We start from the raw sequence: 25237 nt of genomic DNA, 5'->3' as shown, positions 1-25237 counted from the left end.
CCAGGGAAGACATCTGACTTTAAGGTGCAGCCTTGAAGAGCTGTTCCAGGCTTGATGCAGACTGTCTTCTTTCTGTGGGCTTATGTCAGCTGAAATTCTGTTTGACATGGAATAGAGGGGCAGCAAGGTTGTGTGTAGTCCTGGGAAGGAGCCTGAAGGCCTACGATGTGTGAATCATGACTGTGATTCAGCTGCCAAGGTCGGCTTCACCAGCAAATATGTGAATAGGCATTTCTAACACCAGGAAGCTTAGAACAAGTCTAGGCTTGGAGAAATGGTCCATGGCCTGATATGGGCTTGACACCAGGCTTCTGTCCAAAAAAAAGCCAAAGCTTTCAGTCTCACTGTCCTCACCCTCATCCCAGTTTTAGGAATGAATCCTGTAGTGTTCATATTGTCCATCATCTGTGTAAGCTTTGAAGTTCAGAAAGTCATTCTTCTCTGCACTGTTTTTCTCAAGTAGAAAGGAATGATCACAATGACAACAAAATATCTATATGCGCTGAGGACAGGACAGTGATGCAAATGGATCATTTTGGAATGGCTGGATCATTGTTTATTTGTCTGTAAAATAGCGAATGACATTTTAACCCAAGATTTCATTTTGTTAATTAAAAGAAACAGTGGGGTACCTTTTATTAGGTTCCAGGACTGCTGCGACAAGTTGCCTCAAATTTGATAGCTGTATATTAAGGCATATATGTGGGGTCTAGAAAAATGGAATGGATGAATCTATTTGCAGAGCAGGAATAGAGACGTAGACATAGTAAGCAGATGTGTGGACACGGTGGGAGAAGGAGAGGGTGGCATGATTTGGGAGATTGGGGTTGACATACATACACTACCATGTGTAAAGTAGATAGCTAGTGGGAACTGTTGTATAGCACAGGGAGCTCAGCTTTTTGCTCTCTGATGACCTAGGGGGTGGGATAGGGGGAGCGTGGGAGGGAGGACCAAGAGGGAGGGGTTATATGTATACTTATAGCTGACGGCAGATGGTGACTGCAGCCATGAAATTAAAAGACGCTTGCTCCTTGGAAGAAAAGCTATGACTAACCTAGATAGCATATTAAAAAGCAGAGACATTACTTTGCCAACAGTGGTCCGTCTAGTCAAAGCTTTGGTTCTTCCAGTAGTCATGTATGGATGTGAGAGTTGGACTATAAAGAAAGCTGAGCACTGAAGAATCGATGCTTTTGAACTGTGGTGTTAGAGAAGACTCTTGAGAGTCCCTTGGACTGCAAGGAGATCCAGCCAGTTCATCCTAAAGGAAATCAGTCCTGGGTGTTCATTGGAAAGACTGATGCTGAAGCTGAAGTTCCAATACTTTGGCCACCTGATGCGAAGAACTGACTCATTGGAAAAGACCTTGATGCTGGGAAAGATTGAAGGCAGGAGGAGAAGGGGATGACAGAGGATGAAATGGTTGGATGGCATCACTGACTGGATGGCCATGAGTTTGAGCAAGTTCCGGGAGTTAGTGAAGGACAAGGAAGTCTGGCGTGCTGCAGTTCATGGGGTTGTGAAGTCAGACACAACTGAGCGACTGAACAACAACAGTACATATCTGTTTTGCACCAATAATATGCCCTGCACTCTGTTCTTGGGTGTCTTTTTTTTTTAGAAAATAATTTTGGTGAGACTGTATATATCTAAAGAACCCCTGTACTGCCTGGAAAGGAGTTAAGAGTTTACGGAATTGCCTCTCACTATTTTTTTCTTAACTTTTAAAATCTTGTGTTTGTATATCAAAGACTGAAAACATACAAGCACATGTCAGTGTAAAACACAACTACAGGAACTTTGCTGGTGATCGTTTGAGACTTTGCTTCCAGTGCTGGGGTGCAGGTTCAATCCCTAGTTGGGGAGCTAAGATCCCACATGCCCTGTGGCCAAAAAACAAAACCGTAAAAAAGAAGCAATATTGAAACAAATTCAATAATGACTTTAAAAATGGTCCACATGAAAAAAAACAAAACTTTTTTTTTAAAAAGAACAGGTACAAGATGGATGGATACTCCTATAACCACCGCCCAAGGCAAGAGATAGCTGTGGGCAACCCCCTCCCCCACCCCTGATTATATCTAGACTTCTGTGATAGTCATTTCCTTGCTTTTCTTGATAGCTTTTCCACCTATGTATGCACCTTAAAAATGGACTTTAGTTTTGCCTGCTTTTAAACTTTACATACGTAGGATCAAACTGTGTGCGTTCTCGACTTCGTGAGCTCGGTCCAAGCTGGGGCATGCCGTCGGTGGTTCTCACTGCTTTATGGCGTACTCCCATTGATTCACCCATTCTTCTGTTAATGGATGTTATGATGCATTCCCTCTGGTTCACCCATTCTTCTGTTGGTGGACTTTTGGGTGGTTTCCAGTTTGGGGCTATTACAAACGGTATAGATTTTAAAGTCAGCACATAAGGGCAAATTATTCATTCTTCAGCCACATTAGCCTCCTCCTGGGTCCTCAGATACACTCTTAGCGCCCTCCCTGCCTAGCATGTTTTTCCTTCACTTACCCGGGAAACTCCCTCCCTCGATTCAGGTCTCTACTTAACGTTATTTTATCAGAAAGATCTTTTCTGACCACCCTCTTTCAAACCGTACTTTTCACCTTCACTGCTGCTGCTGCTGCTAAGTCACTTCAGTTGTGTCCGACTCTGTGCGACCCCGTATGGCAGCCCACCAGGCTCCACCTGACCCTTATTTCTTCAGAGGCTGATCACCACCAGACATGAATATATATGCTTACTGTCTGCTTCCTCTGGAAGACTCTGAGCCCCACCTTCATGAATTTAAACAGCTCAAAGATGTTAAGAGCTTGTCTGTGAGTCCGGAGAGTGGGATTCCAGCCTCGTTCCTGCCATTCAGAGCCCTGTGACGTTGGGAAGTCACAGTTCATTCATTCAACAAATTGAGCATCCATTAAGTGTCAGGTCCTGTTCTGAGCACTCCATATACATCACTGAGCAAAAGAGATACAGATCTTATCCTCAGGGGGTTTTCATTATGGTTTTAGGGGAGCACAACAAACAGTAAACATAGTATTGATAAATAAATCAGAAGGTAAACAAATACAGTCATCCCTAGGTATCTGCAGGGAGTTGATTCCAGAAACCACCATCTCCTCTGCACCTCCCCCAACCCAGGGATGTAGACCCCATGAATATGGAGGTAGAGCCGGGGCAGGAGAGCATGCATGCAATTTTACACAGATTGGTCGGGGTAAGCCTCATTGAAGAGGGGATATTTAAACAGTGATATGAAGGAGGGGAGGAAGCGAGGCATGTGGATATGGGGGTGGGGGTGGGGAGGGAGCACTATTATAGGTAGAAGAATCAGCCAGTGCAAGAGCCTGGAGATGGCAGCGTGACTGGCAGCGTGACTGGTGGGTGCAGGGAACAGCAAAGAGACCAGAGTGGCTGGCATGTCATGTGGGGCTTATAGACCACAGTGTGACCTGGGCTTATATTCTGTGTCAGATGGGAGCTGCTGGAGGGTTGTGAGGGAGGGGGTGACAGGAATTGATTGACATATGGAAAAGATCACTTTAATTGTGTTAAGAAGAGAATTGGTAGAGGCAGTGGTTGAAAAAGGTGAAAGTGAAAGAAAGTGTTAGTCACTCAGTCGTGTCCGACCGACTCTTTGCGAGCCCATGGACTGTAGCCCTCCAGACTTCTCTATCCATGGGATTTCCCAGGCAAGAATACTGGAGTGGGTAGCCATTCCCTTCTCCATGGGATCTTCCAGACCTGGAAAAAGGATCAGTGAAAAAAAATTGCAGGAATTCTTTTGTAAGACAGAGGTTCTTTGACCTGGGGAGTGGTAGTGGTAGAGGTGGGCATTTGTTTAATGTATGGTCAGTAGGATTTTCTGTTGGATTAGATGTTGAGGGTGAGAGAACCAAGGATGACTTGAAGGGTTTTGGCCTGGGGAAGGCTAGGTTTCCCATCTTCTAGGTGGGGAGACTGTTGGTGGCGAGGTTTGGAGGGAAGGTCGGGGGCTTGGTGCACCATGTTGAACTTGAGCTGTGGACCAGGCATCCTTATGGAGAAGGGAAGAAGGCAGGCCTTGCAGGAGTCTGGGACTTGAGAGCGTGGTCTGAGCTGGGGACTCAGTTACAGGTTTGAGACTCTTCCTCAAGAAGATGGCATTCAAAGCCATGAGACCAGGAGTTAGTGTAAACAAGGCAGAGACCAAGGGCTGAGTCTAATCTTCCCGAGCACCAGTGTTTCCACATCTGGGAGACAGAAAAATCATGCTTCCCCTGCCTTCTTCACAGACTTTTTGTCAGAACCATCTTCAAGCCTTTGAAGCATTTAAAGCAGTGAATGAAACCTGTGATGACATGAGGCTCTGTTTCAGCCTTGGGATGGGAAGGCCTGAAGGGTGAGAGCATGTCAGGGAGCAAGCAGGGCCCAGAAAAGCACCCAGAGTCTTTCTTCTTACATATTGAGAACGTAGATAGTTCTTCTGTTGAAGGATGTCATGAGACCAGGTGGTTAAACAATGAGAAAAGCGCCAGGATCCATGGGACAATGTTTAGACTTGGGTTTCAATCATGTTCAAACATTGGATTAACATTGGTGTTTCTAAGCTTGGAGTCTCCCTTAGCCCTAGATTGGAAGAAAAGAATCCCGAGAGATTTGGCCTCACGCCCTAGGTGGGGTTGGGTATGGAACCTGAGACTTTGCTCATCTTACCATCTGGGAGGAAAAGCAGCTTTTGCTTCGCTTCATGTGTAACTTCAGAGTCACCTCTCAGATGCCCGAAGTTCATAAAATATTTATCATCAGCAGATGGTGGCCAGGGGCGAAACGGCCCCTCTCACTTTCCTCAGAACCTTTAGAGATTATTTTACAGAGGAGGGAGGGAGAGTGAAGCTCCGTTTCAGTGCCCTCTTCTCCCTGCCTTCTGTCCTTCTGGGCTCTGTCCCAGACCCCAGGGCCTTTGCACGAGTTCGCTTTACACAAAGATCCCACAGTGCTTTACAGGCTTGAGTGTGCAGAGGTTCCCAAGCTGCTGCTTTAGTTGTTCGCTTTAGGTTTTTCTTCGCTCTGGACCCTCCACCCTAAGGGTTCAAAGTTTTAAAACAAAGCGGATGCTGCCTTGCCTGGGTGGTGGAACAAGATGAAAGGAATGGGGAGCAGGGATCTTGGGAACCAGGCTGGTCTGACAGGTCCTCGTTCACTTTTACCTTGATTGGTGTTTTGGTGAAATTATTAACTTAATGATTTATTTAGTGGTGCGCCCCACCTCTCTAGGCCTTCAAACAAACAAGGTTTGTAACTTGAATAGATAAGAAGAAGGTGGTGGGAGCGAGGTCCAGGTGAGGGAGGCAACCAAGCGGCATAGGGGGATGCTCTGCAGAGGAGGATAGCCGCCCAGATCCCAAGCTTGAGAGCATCACTCGGATGAGAGTCATTGCTCACCCTGGGGCAGAAGCCCTTGGTTCTCTCTCCTGTTTTATATTGTCCCCTGGGGAGAGGATCAGTGACTAGGCAGAGTCTGAGACTCATGGGTTGTCAGGGCAGCACTGCTCCTAATTAGGGGATGCTGGAGAGGCACTGCCTGTCAGGAGACATCCAAACAAGCCAGTGTTGACCTTCCTACAGAGCTGCCTTCAGTATTTCAGGTTAAGGATGGATGGTACTGTTAGACATTGGCTAGAGTCGTGTGTGTGTGTGTGTGTGTGTGTGTGTGTGTGTATGTGTGCGTGCTTGTGGGGTGGGGAGAAGAGAGAGAAGACAGAGAGATATTGATTAACTGATTGACTGTGAGAGGGTAGGACTGACTGGCCAAGGTGGCTCAGTGGTAAAGAATCCACGTGCTGATACAGGAGATACAGATTTGGTCCCTGAGTTGGGAAGATTCCCTGGAGAATAAAATGGCAGCCTGCTCCAGTATTCTTGTCTGGGAAATCCCATGGACAGAGGAGCCTGGCAGGCTACAGTCCATGGGGTTGCAAAGAGACGATCATGACTTAGCTACTAAGCAACAATGAGCGACTGGCCAAGAAGGCACCTGTCATAATCTTCTCAAAACAAGCCAAGAAATTGTGGCTTATGAAGCCACAAGTGGCTAGATTATTCAAGGTCAGATGCTATTTATCACCTTCCGAGGTGGCACAATGGTAAAGAATCTGCCTGCCAGAGCAGACAGAAGAGACTCAGATTCAATCCCTGGATCAGGAAGATCCCCTGGAGAAGGGAATGGCAACCCACTCCAGTATTCTAGTCTGGAAAATTCCATTTGACAGAGGAGCCCTGTGGGCTAGAGTCCATGGGGTCACAGAGAGTTGGATACAACTGAGCCATTGAGCACACACCCATTCAAGTAGATACTAGCTAATGTCTAAACCTCCTGCATTAGGGAACTTTTAATGAGTTATGTCTGGGATTTCCTTTAGTACTTTGGGGTCACAGCTCTGTAACTTTTAAAAGTACTTGTAAAGCAGCTTGTCTGTACCCGCCCCCACCAGGTGATGTGGGTTAAGAAATACTGGGTACATCCTGGTGACTCAGATGGTGAAGAATCTCCCTGCAATGCAGGAGACCCAGGTTTGATCCCTGGGTTGGGAAGATCCCCTGGAGAAGGAAATGGCAACCTGCTCCAGTATTCTTGCCTGGGAAATCCCACGGACAGAGGAGCCTGGCGGGCTATAGTCCATAGGTCACAAAGAGTTGGACATGACCCAGCAACTAACACTTTCACTTTTCATCCCTACCTTAGAGGCGTGGAACCTATCAACTTGATGAGACAAGCAAATGAAACAGATTTGGGGAAAAATGAAAGACTGAGTTTCTGGAACGTAACTCAGGTTTCAGAATCTGAGAGGGGTGTGTACTGTCCTGGTGAAAACTGTGCCCCCGGGGTCTGGATGCCTTGAGGAGAAGTCCCAGGGGAATTTGCTTCCCAGGGAAGTCGGGAACCACTTCACACCTGGAGTCAGTATCTGAGCCGCTGTGTTTGAGGACCCATCCCATCACAGCACTTGGACGCACTCTATGAACTCTATGACCGTGGCTGCTTAGAGATGCCCCATCAGGGACCTTGTGCTGGAGGGTGGGGACCATCCTGTCCCGGGAGAAGTCAAACAACTGTAGTCTCGTCCCCATCTGCCAAGTGGGATAGCGTCACTGTCACCTGCCCCCTTGAGACCTCAGATGGTTGTACAGAGGGAGGGATAGGGTGTGGAGGACCTGGGATAAAGTGCTGTGTGGTTTATCACTGGCCGCAAAATTGTTTGGGCATAAAGACGTTGGAGTTCATGCTCTTCACGCTCTGACGCTGTCCGGTGCCACCTGCTCTGGAGAATTCCTCTTTGTCCAGCGTTCTTGCTCCCTGGGCTCTCCTGCTCTCTGTAGTCTCCTTTTCCATTCCCCTGAGGTCCTTCTTCACTCCCTCCCTTTCCTTCCTCCTTGTTTCCAGATGCTTCTTCTGGTGCCCTGGCTTCTGCGGTAATGGAGATGCATGAGCGTTTCTCCCACATTAGGTCTCCTGCCCTGTCCTCGGTCCTAAGCCCAGATCCTGAGTGCTCTCTGCATGTCCTGCAGGTGTGCAGGTCAGCCGTGGCTCCTCCTGTCCTCCATAAAGGCATCATCCTCATGCGGTCAGCACTGACTCCCCTCCTCCCACTTCCGTGTTACCCATCTGGGGTCAATAGGGCAGCCATGACTGAGTTTCTGATGCTGCAGGAACCCACGCTTGCTGTTCCCACCTCTATTTCTCAAGCCCACAGCTTCCTTCACTCATGCCCCAGCCAGTATTTCAAAATGTATTGAATTAAACATAGACTTAGTTAGCAATAGAATACCACCTTTCCTATGCCCCAAAGGAATCTTCTCTGTAACTCGCATGAATTACAGATTTGAACCAGCTGTTCTGGTTGTGGTTGGTTTGTGGGGCATCTTCCTCTCTCTGCCGGGCAGCCCTGCCCCTCTCCTGCCCCACTATTCCCCCACAGTGGCCCCCAGGCCCCCGACACTAGGAACTCAAAGACCACGGCAGGAAAGCCACACCTACCCTCTTGTGACCGTTGATTGTGACAGCCTCCTAAGCCCTGTTCCTTCTTTATTGAGGGTTGTTGCTGTAAAACTCAGACCTGACAGGGCTCAAAATTGCTTCGATAACTTGTCACCATTCACAGAACAAAACTTGAACTCCAGCAGACCCCAAATGTCCTTTTCTTCCTGTCTCTCCATTTAGCTCCTTGGGAGCCTGTGTGGTGAGCCCTGCGTGAACACTTGGGAGTTCCCCCACCCTGCGGACACTTTCAGTTTCCATACGCTGCAGATGGTGTTCCCTCTGTCAAGAACACCATTCCCTTTGCCTCTCTTCCTGGAGAAAGACTGTGTACTCCTCACATCTGGGTTACTTTCTATGCCATGAAACCTTTCTTGAACTTCCTTCTCATCACACATAATGTGTCTCTCTTTCTCTGTTCCTACAACCTTCTGTTTGCACTTAAAAAGAAAATTCACTTGCCTCCTTGCATTATAGTTACACCAGCAACAGGGACAATGCCCTGTTTATTTGTGAGTTCCTAGAGCACCCAGCCCAGTAGCAGTATACAGTTGAATAAATGAATGCATGAATGAATGAATGAGATAGACATGCTTGGTAAAGCTCGTATGGGCACCAAGGCATCATTTGCCTCCCCATTTGTTGGCTAATCATTCTTAAAAGGAGCGGGTGGTGGGTCTCTCTGTTCAGCTTTTGTGGGGTCAGGCAGCTAAGGGAAAACAGGGAATTTCTGACAACTTTGTGGCTGAGCTGTGTCTGACTCCCTGAAAGTCGCTCCTTCTCCATAGTTCTGATCACTCTGTGCAGTCTCAGCCCCTGCACTTCTGAACTGGAGAGACTTCAAGAGCACTTTTCAGCATCCATTCAGGTAGCTGGCCTCCTGTAGACCTTGATTCCAAGCTCCTATCCCTTCTCTGTCCCAGTTTTCACAAGCAGGCCGTGGTTGGCTCTCCCAAGCCTGACCCGGACCTCATTACTCGAGTGTTGGAGTCCATCCCTAGCTGGGAGGATTCCTGTGCTGAACACCAGTTTGGAGACCCAAACTTTTGCTTCCTGTTGCAACATCTCCTTACTGCCAACTTCTGAATGTTTCATGTTGGTTTAAACCTTAACATTACCTTCGGCCCAGTTGTCAGTTACTCTTATCCTTCCTTCCCAGATGCTGTCTGCTTATCAGGCGCCCACTATCTGTCCTCCTTTGCCATTCCCTCCCATCACACCTGCAGATTTGTTGGCCACCCTATGGCCGTGGGGCATTGTAGCTCTGCCTCAGACGAGGGCATCACTCACCATCCAGGTGAAAAGCCAGAGAGCTTCTACCCTCTCCTGCTCCTGGATTATGCAGGGTAATGCCTATCCTGTCTCACCTGAGTTGCTTCAGTTCCGTCTTAATGAATCCCTCAGGTCCACTCTTCACCCTTCTGAAGCATTCTCCACACTGTAGCCAGAAAGATCTTTTTTTTTTTAATTGTGGTAAAAGTCACATAATATGAAGCGTGCTATATTAACCACGGTCTTCCTTGATAGCTCAGTTAAAGAATCCACCTGCAATGTAGGAGACCCTGGTTCGATTCCTGGGTCAGGAAGATCCGCTGGAGAAGGGATAGGCTACCCACTCCAGTATTCTTGGGCTTCCCTTGTGGCTCAGCTGGTAAAGAATCTGCCTGCAATGCGGGAGACCTGGGTTTGATCCCTGGGTTGGAAAGATTCCCCTGGAGAAGAGACAGGCTACCCACTCCAATATTCTTGCCTGGAGAATTCCCATGGGCTGTACAGTCCATGGGGCCGCAATGAGTTGGACACGACCAAGTGACTTTCACTTTCATGTTAACTGTATCTAACTGTACAGTTCAGTGGCTCTAAGTACATTCACATTGTTGTACAACTGTCACCATCATCCATCTCTTTGATTTTTCACTTTCCTAAACCGAAACTCTGTCCCTATTAAACACTAAGACCCCCTTCCCCCTCCCCACCTCCCTCCCACTTCTGGCCCCTCACATCTGCCAATGACTTTCTTTTATTTTTTTAAAAAAATTATTGTTTGGCTGGGCTGGGTGTAAGTTGCAGCATCTGAGATCTAGTTCCCTGACCAGGGATAGAACCTGGATCCCCTGAATTGAGAGCTGGGATTCTTAGCCAGTGGACCACCAGGAAAGTCCCCAGTGTACTTTCTGACTATGTGAATTTGAGTAATCTTTGTTGTTGTCATTGTTCAGTCACGGAGTGTGTCCGACTCTTTTCAACCCCGTGGACTGCAGCATGCCAGGCTTCTCTGTCCTCCACCATCTCCCAGAGTTTGCTCAAATTCATGTCCATTGAGTTGGTGATGCTATCTAACCATCTTATTCTCTGCCACCCCCTACCTTCTCCTTTTGCCTTTAGTCTTTCCCAGCATCAAGGTCTTTTCCAATGAGTCAGTTCTCCACATCAGGTAGCCAAAGTATTGGACCTTCAGCTTCAGCATCAGTCCTTCCAGTGAATATTCAGGATTGGTTTCCTTTAGGATTGACTGGTTTGATCTCCTTGCAGTCCAAGGGACTCTCAAGAGTCTTCTCCAACACCACAGTTCAAAAGCATCAATTCCTTGGCACTCAGCTTTCTTTATGGTTCAGCTCTCACATCCATACATGACTACTGGAAAGACCATAGCTTTGACTATACTGACCTTTGTTGGCAAAGTAATGTCTCTGCTTTTTAATATATTGTCTAGGTTTGTCATAGCTTTTCTTCCAGGGAGCAAGCGTCTTTTAATTTCATGGCTGCAGTCACCATCTGCAGTGATTTTGGAGCCCAAGAAAAGAAAATCTATCACTTTTTCCACTTTTTCTCCTTGCATTTGCCATGGAGTGATGGGATCAGATGCCACGTTCTTAGTGTTTTTGTATAAGTCAGCCAGAAAAATCTTTAAAGGTGTAATATTGTTCATGTCACATTACAGTCCTCTTAAAGCCATTCTAGATCTTACCTAGCTCCTAGGAATAAAGACCACATTTCTAAAGAATGTTATAAAACATGGCCTGCAGAGCCAAGATTCTCTGGCCCCAACTGCCACCTCAGCTTCTCTTTCACTCATGAGCCAACATCCGCCTTCTTTTCCTACCTTCGCCCTACTTCAGGGCCTTTGAACATGCCATGTTCTTTGTTTGGAACTCTATTTCTTGTCTTTCAGCTTAAAACTCATTTAAATCCCCTTTTCACAACACCTACCTGATGCCTATCCCCACTACCTCTCGCAGCTCCCTGAATTCCCCCTTTATAGCACTTACCACTGTTTTTAATTATATTGTCATGTGATCATTCATTACTCTGTGTCCCTCCCTAGACTCCAAGTTTCAAGGATAGGGACCACGTCTGTGTTGCTCACAATTTTATAAGCCCTGTGAGTAACATGGAGTAAGTAACTTGTACATATTATTGATGTCAGATGAAGGGGATGACCCCACCATGACCCGACCTGACCAGTCCCACAGAAGTTAACCAGGTCTTTGTATAAGCATGTCCTAGGTATGACACTCTGTCATTCAGCTCCTCGTAAACATAGATTCTGCCTCAGAAAGGGTAAATCATGACACAGGTGTCAGCATGTGGTTCCTGAAATCCTTACTCAACATCCAGTACTGCTTATTGAAAGTATTCAGATATGCATGTTTATTACTTAATTTTCTTGTCGTGAGGAATTTGATAGATAATGTTAATACATACCATTGTACTTTGAATTCACTCTATTTCCTTGAATTCAGAACCAGTAAAAATTTCATCTCTTCATATTAATCGTTTGCTTCTTTTAATCACATGAGAATTCTATTCCTCATTGGAAGTCCTTTTTTTTTTTTTTTGTCTTAGCTGCCAGGGTACTCATGATAAATTTCATGTTTCACATGGTAAAATTACCTCTGCCAGATATCCTATTTTAGCTGTCCTCTGTTGTTTTAAAAGTGATTTTTTAATTGTTCTGTTGTGTTATGCTTCATTATTAAAAGCAGCACAGATTCTTTTGCTTGGAATATATATTTATATGTTGTGTGTGCATGCTAAGTCGCTTTAGTCATGTCTGACTCTTTGCAACCCTGTGGACTGAAGCCCACCAGGCTCCTCTGTCCATGGGATTTTCCAGGCAAGAACACTGGAGTGGGTTGCCGTGCCCTCCTCCAGGGGATCTTTCTGACCCAGGGATCTAACCCCCATCTCTTAGTTTCCTGCATTGGCAGGCGAGTTCTTTACCACTAGTGCCACTGTGCTTTACAGCCCGTGCTCCACAACAGGTAAACCCTCCCACCACAACTGTTATGTTACTGAGAGAGTTAACTTCAGTTCAGTTCAGTTCAGTCACTCAATCGTGTCCGACTCTGCCATGCCATGGACTGCAGCACGCCAGGCTTCCCTGTTCATCACCAACCCCCGGAGCTTGCTCAAACTTAGGTCCATCGAGTCGGTGATGCCATCCAACCACCTCATCCTCTCTCGTCCCTTTCTCCTCCTGCTTTCAATTTTTCCCAGCATCAGGGTCTTTTCCATTGAGTCAGTTCTCCACATCAGGTGGCCAAAGTATTGGAGCTTCAGCTTCAGCATCAGTCCTTCCAATGAATATTCAGGACTGATTTCCTTTAGGATTGACTGGTTTGATCTTGCAGTCCAAGGGATTCTCAAGAGTCTTCTCCAACACCACAGTTCAAAAGCATCAATTCTTTGGCGCTCAGCTTTCTTTATAGTCCAACTCTCACATCCATACGTGACTACTGGAAAAACCATAGCTTTGACTAGACAGACCTTTGTTGGCAAAGTAATGTCTCTGCTTTTTAATATGCTGTCTAGGTTGGTTATAGCTTTTCTTCCAAGGAGCAAGCATTAAGGAGAGTTAACTTAGGCAGGTTGATAAGAAGTCCAAGCCTAAGGCCCCCTTTAAGGAAGAGGTAAACATTCTTTCTTTTTCACATTCTTTTGCCTTAGACAAGTAGGCCTCATAGGCAGCAGTATCTCTTATTCAAGGACCTGCCTTTTTTCGAGCTTTGGATGTATGTTATGGGAGAAAGTCTGGGTAAAAACTTCGACAGCCTTGAGCTCTGAGTTAACCTGTTCCTTCTGGCTAATCTCATGCTGATGTCATCCTGGGATGTATGTTATGGGAAATGGTCTGTGCAAAATTCTCACAGCCCTGAGGTATTTTTTTTTTCTGTTCTCAGAAGCTAGCAGAAAAGTATATAAGGCCCTGCTAAACTAGTGAGGCGGGTACTCTTTCTACCCCCTTCTGATGTCTATGTCAGAAGCTTTCTTTGTCCTGTCACTTTAAATAAAATTCTGCACACAAAGCTCTGAGTGACTGAGACCTGTCTTTGGTCCCAGAGTTAAATCTTCTCCTTCGGAGACCATGAATCTGGTGGCACTGTTCACCATCAGCTATCATTACATTATGTAATATGTAATACATTTTAATTTATATGTTACTTACATGTGGTGTATATATATATTTAGTTAATTATTTTGGGTCTTTGTTGCTGCACGGCTTTCCTCTAGTTTTGGAAATCAGGGGCTACTCTCCAGTTGTGGTCGTGGCTCCTCTTGTTGCGGAGCACAGGCTCCATAGTTGTGGCTCTTGGGCTTAGTTGCTTCGCGGCACGTGTATCCTCCCAGACCAGAGATCGATCTCATGTCTCCTGCATTGGCGAGTGGATTCTTTACCATTGAGCCACCAGGGAAGCCTAATGTATGTATTATATGTAATATGTATTTCAAAGCCCTCACACCCCCTTTTTCTATCCCATAGTGGTAGCAATCCATATTCTTCGTTTGGAGCCACGCTGGCAAGGGATGATGAAAAGAATTTGTGGAGTATGCCTCACGACGTGTCCCACACGGAGGCAGACGATGACAGGATCCTGTACAACCTGATCGTCGTTCGTAATCAGCAGGCCAAAGATTCAGAGGTAAGCAGCTTTTGAGATCTTGCTATGTGCAGATGGTAATGCACAGCAAAAGAGAGCAATGATAGAGAAGAACAGCTTGAAATAGAGAAAAGAATGAAGCATGATATGTGTGAAACGAAGGGCAGGTCTTTTAGCAGCATCTAGTCATGAATTATAGCTGGTCTTGGTATACCTGCTTAATATACAGATAAGACTGATTTCTAATTGTTGCTTTAATGATATAAATTGCAACTGTATGGAAACAGCAAGGCAATGCTGTTCAGATCATGAAGATACTTTATGGTCTTAAATAGCTTAACCAGTCCATGTCTAATCTTTCCAGTTGTTTGGCAAGCCGCAGTTCAACATTCAGACTGAAGTTTGGAGGGTACTTTGTATCATCTCCAGTTTTGAATTAATGGAGCCTGAATTGTTTTTGTTTTTTTTCTGTTTTATCTTCTTGAATTGTGCTTATTGATCAAATAGTGTATCTGGCGTATTTGAGATGATTTGTGTGATAAGGCTTGAAACCACTCTTAATGGACTTTTAATCAAGGTTATTGATACAGGAGCACTAGACTATTGAAAAGGAGGTGACCTCATAAATTAAGAGAAAACAGCAAAAGGGATCATATTTTATTTTCTCTTTTTTTCTCAAAAGTAATATTATATACTATAACAATACAGTATAATGTTATATTATGGGTGTCTTTTTCCATATAATACAGCCTAAGTTTTCTAACTTCTGTGTTCAACTGTTAGTTCTGAGTAGATACTTATATTAGATATGACTTTATGTGTTCCTTTGTATATTATAGTAATTGAGAAGAATAGGGACATTTAAAATGCCAGGCTCTTGCTTTGAAGTAAAGTACCAGAATGTGTGTGTATGGGGCAGTTATGGCAAGGGAGGTCTGTTTCTTATGTAGGTTTCTTTATATTTTTGATTATTAATTGTATTTTCTCCAAAACATGCTGTAGCAGGCTATAAATTTTTTTTTTTTTTGGCCACATGGCATGTGGGATCTCAGCTCCCCAGCCCAGAGGTCAGTCGCCTGCCCCCTGCAGTGGAAGTGAGGAGTTGTAACACTGGACCGCCAGGGAAGTCCCAATAACTTTTAGAAGAGCCTCGTGTCCCAGTCCTTCTATTCTAGTGTGACCTGGGGTACCTTAGGGGGATAGAGGTGGACTTAAAAGTGAGGAATCACAATTGCCTCTGGTTCTTAGGACCTGGGGTAAGGGTAGCTGGAGAGTCCCCCAGTGGCTTTGATGAGCATGCTTCCTTGGCTGTGGGGTCCTGCTGAGGATCACTTCTACAAAATATTGGTCACAGGGCTTAACTCAAAGACTAGGGGAAGGAAATGGCAACCCACTCTGGTATTTTTGCCTGGAAAATCCCATAGACAGAGGAACTGGCGGGCTACAGACCATGGGGTCACAAAAAAGTCGGACACGACTTAGCAACTAAACCACCACCACCAACATCCTGCTAGTGGCCACACACCTGCTACCCCGGCTTCCCTTATCCCCACTGCAATCCCCTCCTCTGCTGGTAACGTTCGAAAGATATCATACAGGCTGCTTAGACCAGAAACAGCCGTCCTGGCTGCCCTTCCTGAGCATATGGACAGCGATGCATGCATGACCTGGTTTTTCCTTTAATGGGAAGAGATAGTCCTTACCCTACGCTATTGGGCTAACCAGTTAGGGTTTCTGCTGGTGAGAATGGAACCAGTTCTTTTTTTCTTTCCCCACTTTGCTCAAAGCTGTGATTGTAATAGAGAAATGATGCATGTCATACGCCTCTCCCTCTCCCCCTGGCAGGGTCTCCTGCCAACTAGGAAAGGGGCTTGCAGGGTGTTTGCCCTGGCCCTGGCAGCTCTCTCAGAGGAGCTCTAGCTTCTCTGCCCTGTTTGCCTTTGCTATTGAAGAATCAGTGGAGGAGGCAACGTGAGCTGCAAATCGCTCTGAATAAGGACAGCTTCCAAAGAGGCCGTTGTGTCCTTCTGTGCTGCTCTTGTGCCTTTGTGAAGGGCCTTCCTGAAGGCTGTTTCTTCTCCTTGCCTAAAAAGTAACATCAAGTTTAACTCTAGAGAAAGAAACCCTGCAACCAGGACAGGCCATCAGGTCAACTACATGCAGATGTGATGATGTGGTGATGATGATGAAATGGTGTGAAATGTCTACTCATAGCGCTTCCTTCTTTTAGGTGTAAAATAGATATATAAATATATTCCCTGGTGTCTCAGATGGTAAAGAGTCTGCCGGCAGCGCAGGAGACATGGGTTCAATCCCTTCGTCAGAAAAATCCCCTGGAGAAGGGGATAGCTATACACTTCAGTATTCTTGCCTGGAGAATTCCATGGACAGAGGAGCCTGGCAGGCTATAGCTCATGGGATTGCAAAGAGTCAAACATGACTGAAGTGACTAACACACTATATCTATGTGTATACATACACATATACACATATATACATGTAAAGTGAAAGTCGCTCAGTCGTGGCCGACTCTTTGCAACCCCATGGACTATAGAGTCCATGGAATTTTCCAAGCCGGAATACTGGAGTGGGCAGCCTTTCTCTTCTCCCGGGGATCTTCCTAATCCAGGGATTGAACCCAGGTCTCCTGCATTGCAGGTCTCCCGCATTGCAGGTGGATTCTTTACCAGCTGAGCCACCAGGGAAGCCCTATACATATAAAGGTGTTTATAAAGTATGTATTTTAAGGTATATGGGCTTCCCTGGTGGCTCAGTGGTAAAGAATCTGCCTGCAATGCAGGAGACCTGGGTTTGATCCCTGGGTCGGGAAGATCCCCTAGAGGCTGGCACGGCAACCCACTGTAGTACTATCGTCTAGAGAATCCCATGGACAGAGGAGCCTGGAAGGCTGCAGTTCATAGGGTCGCATGGAGTCGGGCACAACTGAAGTGACTAAGCAGCAGCAGCATCTATACATACATGCATACATAATATATGAAAAAGAAAGTGAAAGTGTTAGTTGCTCTGTCGTGTCCAACTCTTTGCGACCCATGGACTACTGTAGCCTGCCAGGTTCCTCTGTCCATGGAATTCTCCAGGCAAGAATATATATACACATGGTTAAAAAAAGTTTATTTTCTACCAAAAGTATGATATGCATGTCAAAGGATTGTTGTTCAGTTGCTAAGTCGTGTCTGACTCTTTGCAACCCTGTAAATTGCAGCACACCAGGCTTCCCTGTCCTTCACTATCTCCTAGTTTGCTCAAACTCATGTCCATTGAGTCAGTGATGCCATCCAACCATCTCATCCTCTGTCGCCCCCTTTTCCTCTTACCCTCAATCTTTCCCAGTATCATTCTCCCCACAGATTGGATCATATATTACATATCATTCTGTACTTTGTTTTTTTTCCATTTAATAATGTATTTTGGACATATTTCCATTTCGCCATGTGTAGATTTCCCTTATTGTTTTGAGGGGCTCTCTGTTCTCTTGCATTGATTTCCCATGATTTATTCAGACAGTCCCTGTTGTTATTTAGGTTGATTCAGGTTTTTTGTTGTTAGGAGCAGAAGCAATGCCTCAGTGGGTATACATATATACTTGTATGATCTTTTGTTGTTTTCTCAGGTGTAGAATTACTGGATCAAAGAGTACATGTGTATTTAAAATGTAGGAATTGTCTTAGGGCTTCCTTTGTGAAAGAACCTAGGAAAAACACTTCAGGGTGCAGAACTGACTAACACAGGAAATTCACACATTGTTTAAGAGGAGCAGCTGCTGATCTCCAGATAGCTATTTGCCATGCTGAGACTGTGAATCTGGAAGTGCCAGAACTCTGGATTTTTAGAAGAAACTAAAACTCTAAATTTACATATAAAATGTTCAGATTATTAAATGATAGCTCACATTAAACATGTGTCAGCTAAACAAAATATGTTTACGGGCTATATACTTAATGTTTACTATAGAGACTGCTGCTGCTGCTGCTGCTGCTGCTGCTACTGCTACTGAGTTGCTTCAGTCGTGTCCGACTCTGTGAGACCCCATAGACGGCAGCCCACCAGGCCCCTCTGTCCCTGGAATTGTCCAGGCAAGAACACTGGAGTGGGCTGCCATTTCCTTCTCCAATGCATGCATGCATGCGTGCATACTAAGTTGCTTCAGTCGTGTCCAACTCTGTGTGACCCCATGGACAGCAGCCCACCAGGCTCCTCTATCCACAAGATTCTCCAGGCAAAAATACAGACTACTACTACTCAATATTATTGTTACTTGTTCAATAGGATTGAAAAATGAACTAACTGTTAATTTAGAAGGTAGAAGTAGAAAGCTGGTGGTGGGTGTATCTATTGCTTATTTTCTTTTTCATGCAGGATAAAATTGGCACAAATTTTAATAAAATAGAGGATTTTAGTTTTTTGAGAGAAAAACAAATTCCACCTACTAAGGAATAAGGAACCCTAGATATTTTTGCATGAGGACGATTTAGAAACTCAAGCAAGGCATTAAGGAAAATCGAACGTTATGTTTTTCCTTGAGCAGCAATAGCATGAAAAACCTAGGAACGTCTGTACTTGGAATTCTCTGAAAATTGAAGAGTAATTGCAAAACAGTGTGTGTATCACCTACATTCCCTTACTGAATCTGGAGCTGGTGGGAGAAGAGCCATGAATATAGTTAAGGCTAAATTTGCAGTGTTGTCCCAAAGTGGAAAAAAAATCAGAAAAGACGATATATAGGAGGGCAAATAATGAAACATGGCCTGAATTTAAAGTTACTTGCAGTGTCAGAAAATAAAATAGTAACACTATTTAATTCTAACACAATCCACTCATTTACACAAGCCTTCAAAAGGTTGAAGACAGCAGAAGAACTGACACATTTACAGACCTCCAAGTAGTGGAAAAATTTTGCTCTTGTCTTTAATTTTGGAAAATATTTTATGCTTAACTAAGAAATAATAGGGACTTCCCTGGTGGTCCAGTGTGCTTTGAATGGAGGGGGCGCGTGTTCAATCCCTGGTTGGGGAGTAAGACCCCACATTCCAAGCCACCAACAAATTTTTTTTAAAATAGTAAACAACCACAAAATCATGTCAATAAATCATTGTTCTTATGTTCATTCTCATTAACCTAGCTGTCTACTTCATATAACACTCTGTATTCTAGGGGGCCTAATAATGGTTAATGAAATATCATTGCACCATATTTATTTGTTTTGTATAAATAATTCTAATCATACTGACCAAGCCTGCCCTTTAAGATAATAATGAAAACTGTGCCAAGCCCTGTTCAGCCTCTTGACATACATTAGTTCCTCTACACAACAGCTGTAAGGTGGATGCCATTATTATTTCTTTTTGAACCAACTTGTTCAAGGCCACACAGTTGAAATATGGAGCCAGGATCTGAATCTGGACTTTGTGAATCTAGAGACGTAAAATGTAATGAGCACCATGATTGAAGTTGTAAGAGAGGACTAGATATTGTATGTGCTTCCATGAAGATTTCAGAATGCACGGGCGGAATCTATCCAAAGTCTATTTCTGTGACTTTTTGAAACCAGTGATGTGAAAGGCAGTCTCACATCAGTAGGATGAGAACTGTGTTTGGTTTGGGGGTTGTGACCGAAGTTCAGAAAGTGGTCCCTGTCAAAATCCACCTTTCCCACATTATGCATCTACACACTGAGTACAGCTGGTTAAGACTCCAACCAAGTGTTTCGGTTTTATTAGTTCCAAGATTCTTCATCTTGTTTCTTCTTAGCCCTTCGTTGTTTAGTGTTCTCTCGTCTTGTTATTCGGTGCCTCTTCCGATGGTTCAGTAATAGATCTTTTAGGAGTTTGTGCATGGCTTTAAGATTTTTACTCTGTTCAGAAATACTTAGATTTTTGATTAAGAATGTGAGTGCTGAAAATCAAACTGTTCTCATAAACACGATTAAGGAACATTTTGGTTCAAAATAGGTAATGTTTATTTGGCACAATCGGTGATAGAAATGCTAGGCTTGTTTTTAAAGCTATTAAATAATTATGTGCTCGGAAATGTACTTCGTTCTGATGATGACCTTCTATCACTGAGGGAAGCAGTGTTTATGCACTGGCAGGAGCCACGTGAATACCAGATGCTGTGTGGCTCAAGGGATCCTGTGAAAACTTGAAAATCTCCCTCTGCTGAGCCCCAGGGAATGGGCTGTATGTTATTATTTTTCAAAACTTTACAGGCAAAAACATAAAATATTCCTGTTTACAATTTGTTTGTTCTTCCTGTGTGTCAGGACTCCCTGCTGGCAGAGTGTAGCCAGGCATTGTAAACAGTTCCTATAAAATGTTTAAAAGAGCGACAGATGTTCCCAGGGGTTTGTTTGCAGCGTCTGGATTATACGCTCAGCCTGTCATATCCCTGGTACTAAAAGAAAGGACAAGCGAGTTAACTGGAATGTCTGGTCGGAGGATGTGAGGAGGTGGAGAGAGGGTTGAGATGATTGGGTACCAGCCACATCACTTGGAAGCGCTTGGAGGTGGGATGTTCTGGTTGGGCTCTGCATCACTCCCTCCAAGTCTCCACTTGCTGGGTGGGGCTTGCTTTGGTCAGGCCCTCTGACTTCTCTACAAGTGGGTGAACACTGGCTACAGTTGGCGATAGGACTGTAAGTTTTAAGCCAAGCATCAAGGAGCAAAATAACAGTGGAAAATGGAAGCGATTCTCTAGATAATTCCGGGCTTCTCAAAAGGCCTCTTTGTTTAGGATGCAGATGATCCAGATTGTTGAATGTAAGCATTCTTTTTTTTTTTTTTAACTTTTTATTTTGTATTAGGGTATAGCCAATTAACGAACAATGTTGTGGTAGTTTCAGGTGAACAGTGAAGGGACTCAGCCATACGTATGCATGTATCCATTCACCCCCAAACTCCTCTCCCATCCAGGCATGCAAGCATTCTTTATTTGACTTTGCTAGTGACTATTTGGGTTAGAGGGGGAGAGAATAAAAGCACTCATTAGAATCTGAGAATCAAGTTGTCTTATCCTCTGTGTTCTAGGTAATAATATTTATGGGGGATCATGCTGGGTGCTGAGCAGAAGCGCCCTTCTTAATGTGTGTGCTCCAGACAAAAACTCAAGCCTCACAGTAACCCTATGAAGGAGTTTTGACACATAAGATCAGAGACTTTCGGTCATCTGTCCAAGGCATTGAGAGTGAGGCAATTGGGATCATAGTTCAGCCTGTGTGTATGACCTGGAAGTCTCTATGAACGGAAACACTTGCCCCCATCTCCTTTAGAAAGAGCTTCAGTGGAATCTTTTTGGTCAAAGACAAAGTGAATGGGTGTTAATCAAATGGGTGTTGAAGTGAAGTGAAGTGAAGTCGCTCAGTCGTGTCTGACTCTTTGTGACCCCATGGACTGTAGCCTACCAGGCTCCTCCATCCATGGGGTTTTCCAGGCAAGAGTACTGGAGTGGGCTGCCATTTCCTTCTCTAGGGCATCTTCCCACCCCAGACCCGGGTCTCCTGCATTGCAAACAGATGCTTTACCATCTGAGCCACCAGGGAAGCCAAATGGGTGTTGACTTCCTGCCAGGTAGCTGCCCTGGGCTGTGTATTTGTCAACTGTTCCTCACCCTGCACCAACTGAATCACAGAGTGGATGACGTTGGTATTTGTTTAGTATCAGCCTACCTGGTGGCTGACAGTAAAGAATCTGCCTGCAGTGCGTCAGACCTGGATTTGATCCTTAGGTCAGGAAGATCTCCTGGAGAAGGGAATGGCAACCCACTCCGGTATTCTTGCCTGGAGAATCCCATGGATAGAGGAGCCTCGTGGACTGCAGTCTGTGAGGTCACAAAGAGTTGGACACGACTCAGAGACTTAACAAAACAGCAAACTTGTGTTGTGCAGTGGACGCAACAGCCTCCAGGTGCTGCTGCCTGGGGAACTTTTAACACCTCAGGCAGCATTCTGGGTACAAAAGATCTGTTGGGCTCCACCAGAAGACATTGTCTGTCTGTAATGTTCTTTTCTATTCTCTGCCCACCCCTGACTTAAAAAAAAAAATCAAAGCATTTTGGATATTAGCATTCAGGTAATACGTGTTTCTTAGCAAGTAGGTAGCACATCAAAACTCTGTGTGAGCCAACAGAGCTGAGACAGAAAACGAAGCAGGCAAAGGGAAAATCATTAGATATTCAGTAGGATGTGAGGTGGTGAAAAGCATGCGTTTTGGAATTAGACAGTTGGGGATGAGAGTCATACCTCTGCCATGTCCTGAGATGACGCTGAATAGTTAGTTATTTGACCTCAGGGAGTTCTTACTGTTTATTGTCCAATTTGGGACATGATCACAAGGTCTTAACTAAGAGGAAAGGGGGAGGACTTCTCTGGTCATCCAGAGGTTAAGACTCTGTGCTTCCAGTGCAGGAACCGAGGGTCGATCCCAAGTCGGGAAACTTAAGATCCAGCATGCTGCATGCCATGGCCAAAAAATTTTTTTAAAAAAGTAGAAGAAAGAGAAAGAAGTTTCCTAATATTGAGTATGTATATGCATGTGTGCTCAGTTGTGTCTGACTCTTTGTGACCCCACGGAATATAGCCTACCAGGCTCCTCAATCCATGCAATTTTCCAGGCAAGAATACTGAGGTGGGTTGCCATTTCCTACTCCAGAGGATTTTCCCGACCCAGGGATCGAACCCGTGTCTCTTGAGTCTCCTACACTGGCAGGCAGATTCTTTACCACTGAGCCACCGAGAATGCCAGGCCAAAGATATAAATTGAAACTGCTCTAGACAAGCTGGGATGTATGATCACCTTTTAAAAAAAAATCGTGGTAAAATATAAATAACATAAAATTTGCCATTTTAACCATATTTAAGTGTCAGTTCAGTGGCAACTAAGTACATTTACATTGTTGGGCAGCCATCATCACCATCCACCTCCAGGACTTTTCATCTTCCCAAACTAGAACTCCATATCCCTTACACGATAACTCCCTCCTACCCTTTCACAGCCCCTGAAACCCACCTTTCTACTTTCTGTCTCTATGAATGAGACTATACTAGGTACCTCGTATTAAGGGAATCATACAATATTTGTCTTTTTGTGACTGGCTGACTTCACTTAGCCTAAGATCCTCAAAGTTCATCCATGTTGTAGCATGTGTTAGAATTTCCTTCCTTTTTAAAACTGAAGAACATTCTATTGTATGTATAAACCACATTTTGTTTGTTCATTCTTCTGTCAGCAGGCATCTGGGTTGCTTCCAACTTTTGGCCAATGTGAGTAATGCTGCTATGAACGTGGGTATACAAATATTTGCTTGAGTCCCTGATTTGAATTCTTTTGGGTGCATACCCAGAAGTAGAATTATTGGATCATACCGTAATTCTTTGTTTAATTTTTTGAGGGACCACCTTACTCTTTCACAGTGTCTGTACCATTTTCCTTTCTCAATAGCAAAGCGTGAGAGTTCTAATTTATCCACAGCCTCACCAACACTTGTTAGTAAGATCACCTTTCTTAACCTCCACAATGATCAATGAAACAGCTGATGACTTCAGATTGATCAGTTTTCACATCCAGATAGAGACAGTTGCAGCTGTGGACCACTCACCACCACTGAATATTAGCATTAGTGTTATAAACCCAGAAGCAACTGATGTCTTAGCAGAGCCTCCTTCTGAACCACTTGTCCACGGAAGAGAAACAGAGAGATCAGAAGACTGGGAGAGCTCTTTGTATGTGAATTTAGTTCTGTTTTTTTCCTGAGCATCCACATGCTAACATGTAATGGCCAGGCCCTCTTTATATTCCTGTTCTTTAGATTGTCCTTACTGGCCTCCTTTCCTTGGAGTTCCAGAAAAGTAGTAGATAATACACCTTGGGAGTACTGACAGGTCAGTGACAGAGAAGATGGACAATGCCTTGGGGACCTCCAGGAAGATGCAATGCCTGGAGGAGAAGGGCAGGGAGCTGTCCATCTCTTTCCATTACTAGAACTTCACTGTCGCAGTAACAGGTGGCTGCATTTTTTGGGTTTCCTAAGTTATCGCGCTTATGCTGGTGAATTTCCAGAGGGCAGACCACATGTTTATTGTGCTCATGTGCAGGATCATTTGATGATAAGAATTGTATCTCCCCGTTAGTTTTTTTACAACTTGCATAAAGCAATTAGGCCTGAGAAGAAACAGAAACCATAAAGCTGCCTCAGTTCACTTCAGTTCAGTTCAGTCGCTCAGTCGTGTCTGACTCTTTGTGACCCCCGTGGACTGCAGCACGCCAGGCCTCCCTGTCCATCACCATTTCCCAGAACTTATTCAAACTTATGTCCATCGAGCCGGTGATGCCATCCAACCATCTCATCCTCTGTCATCCCCTTCTCCTCCCGCCTTCAGTCTTTCCCAGCATCCGGGTCTTTTCAGATGAGTCAGTTCTTCGCACCAGGTGGTGAAAGTATCGGGGTTTCAGCTTCAGCATCAGTCCTTCCAATGAATATTCAGGACTGATCTCCTTTAGGATTGACTGGTTGGATCTCCTTGCAGTCCAAGGGACTCTCAAGAGTCTTCTCCAACACCACAGTTCAAAAGCATCAATTCTTCAGCGCTCAGCTTTCTTTATGGTGTAACTCACATCCATACGTGACTACTAGAAAAACCATAGCTTTGACTAGACGTACCTTTGGTGGCAAAGTAATGTATCTGCTTTTTTTTAATATGCTGTCTACGTTGATCATAGCTTTTCTTCCAAGGAGCAAGCATCTTTTAATTTCATGGCTGCAGTAACCATCTGCAGTGATTTTGGAGCCCAAGAAAAGAAAGTCTCTCACTGTTTCCATTGTTTCCCCATCTATTTGCCATGAAGTGATGGGACTGGATGCCATGATCTTAGTTTTCTGAATGTTGAGTTTTAAGTCAACTTTTTCACTCTCCTCTTTCACTTTCATCAAGAGGCTCTTTAGTTCTTCTTCACTTTCTGCCATAAGAGTGGTGTCATCTGCATATCTGAGGTTTTTGATATTTCTCCCAGCAATCTTTATTCCATCCTGTGCTCTATCCAACCTGGCATTTCACATGATGTACTCTGCATATAAGTTAAATAAGCAGGATGACAATATACAAGCTTGATGTACTCCTTTCCCTATTTGGAACCAGCCTGTTGTTCCATGTCCAGTTCTAAGTGTTGCTTCTTGACCTGCATACAGATTTCTCAGGAGGCAGGTGAGGTGGTCTGGTATTCCGGTCTCTTTAAGAAAATTTCCACAGTTTGTTGTGATCCAACTGCCTCAAGAGTTGTATTTTTTTAAGTTATAGTTAACTAGTTATAAATTTGAAACA

The 25237-nt window shown here is 44.6% G+C and overlaps 1 protein-coding gene across 1 annotated transcript in view; it reads left to right on the top strand.

The window, feature by feature from the left end:
* The window catches only part of MREG (melanoregulin), a 69266-nt gene that overhangs the window by 6000 nt on the left and 38029 nt on the right, over positions 1–25237 (top strand). Inside the window, exon 2 of the mRNA XM_081578199.1 lies at positions 13791–13950. Within this exon, the coding sequence (XP_081434325.1) occupies positions 13791–13950 (160 nt within the window). The remainder of the gene's footprint in view (positions 1–13790; positions 13951–25237) is intronic.

The sequence above is a fragment of the Giraffa tippelskirchi genome, chromosome 3, assembly GCF_054371585.1.
Source record: "Giraffa tippelskirchi isolate mGirTip1 chromosome 3, T2T-mGirTip1v1.2.pri, whole genome shotgun sequence".
NCBI lineage: Eukaryota > Metazoa > Chordata > Mammalia > Artiodactyla > Giraffidae > Giraffa > Giraffa tippelskirchi.
Note: the sequence above shows the minus strand (reverse complement) of the source record. Positions and strands in the feature narration are given on the sequence as shown.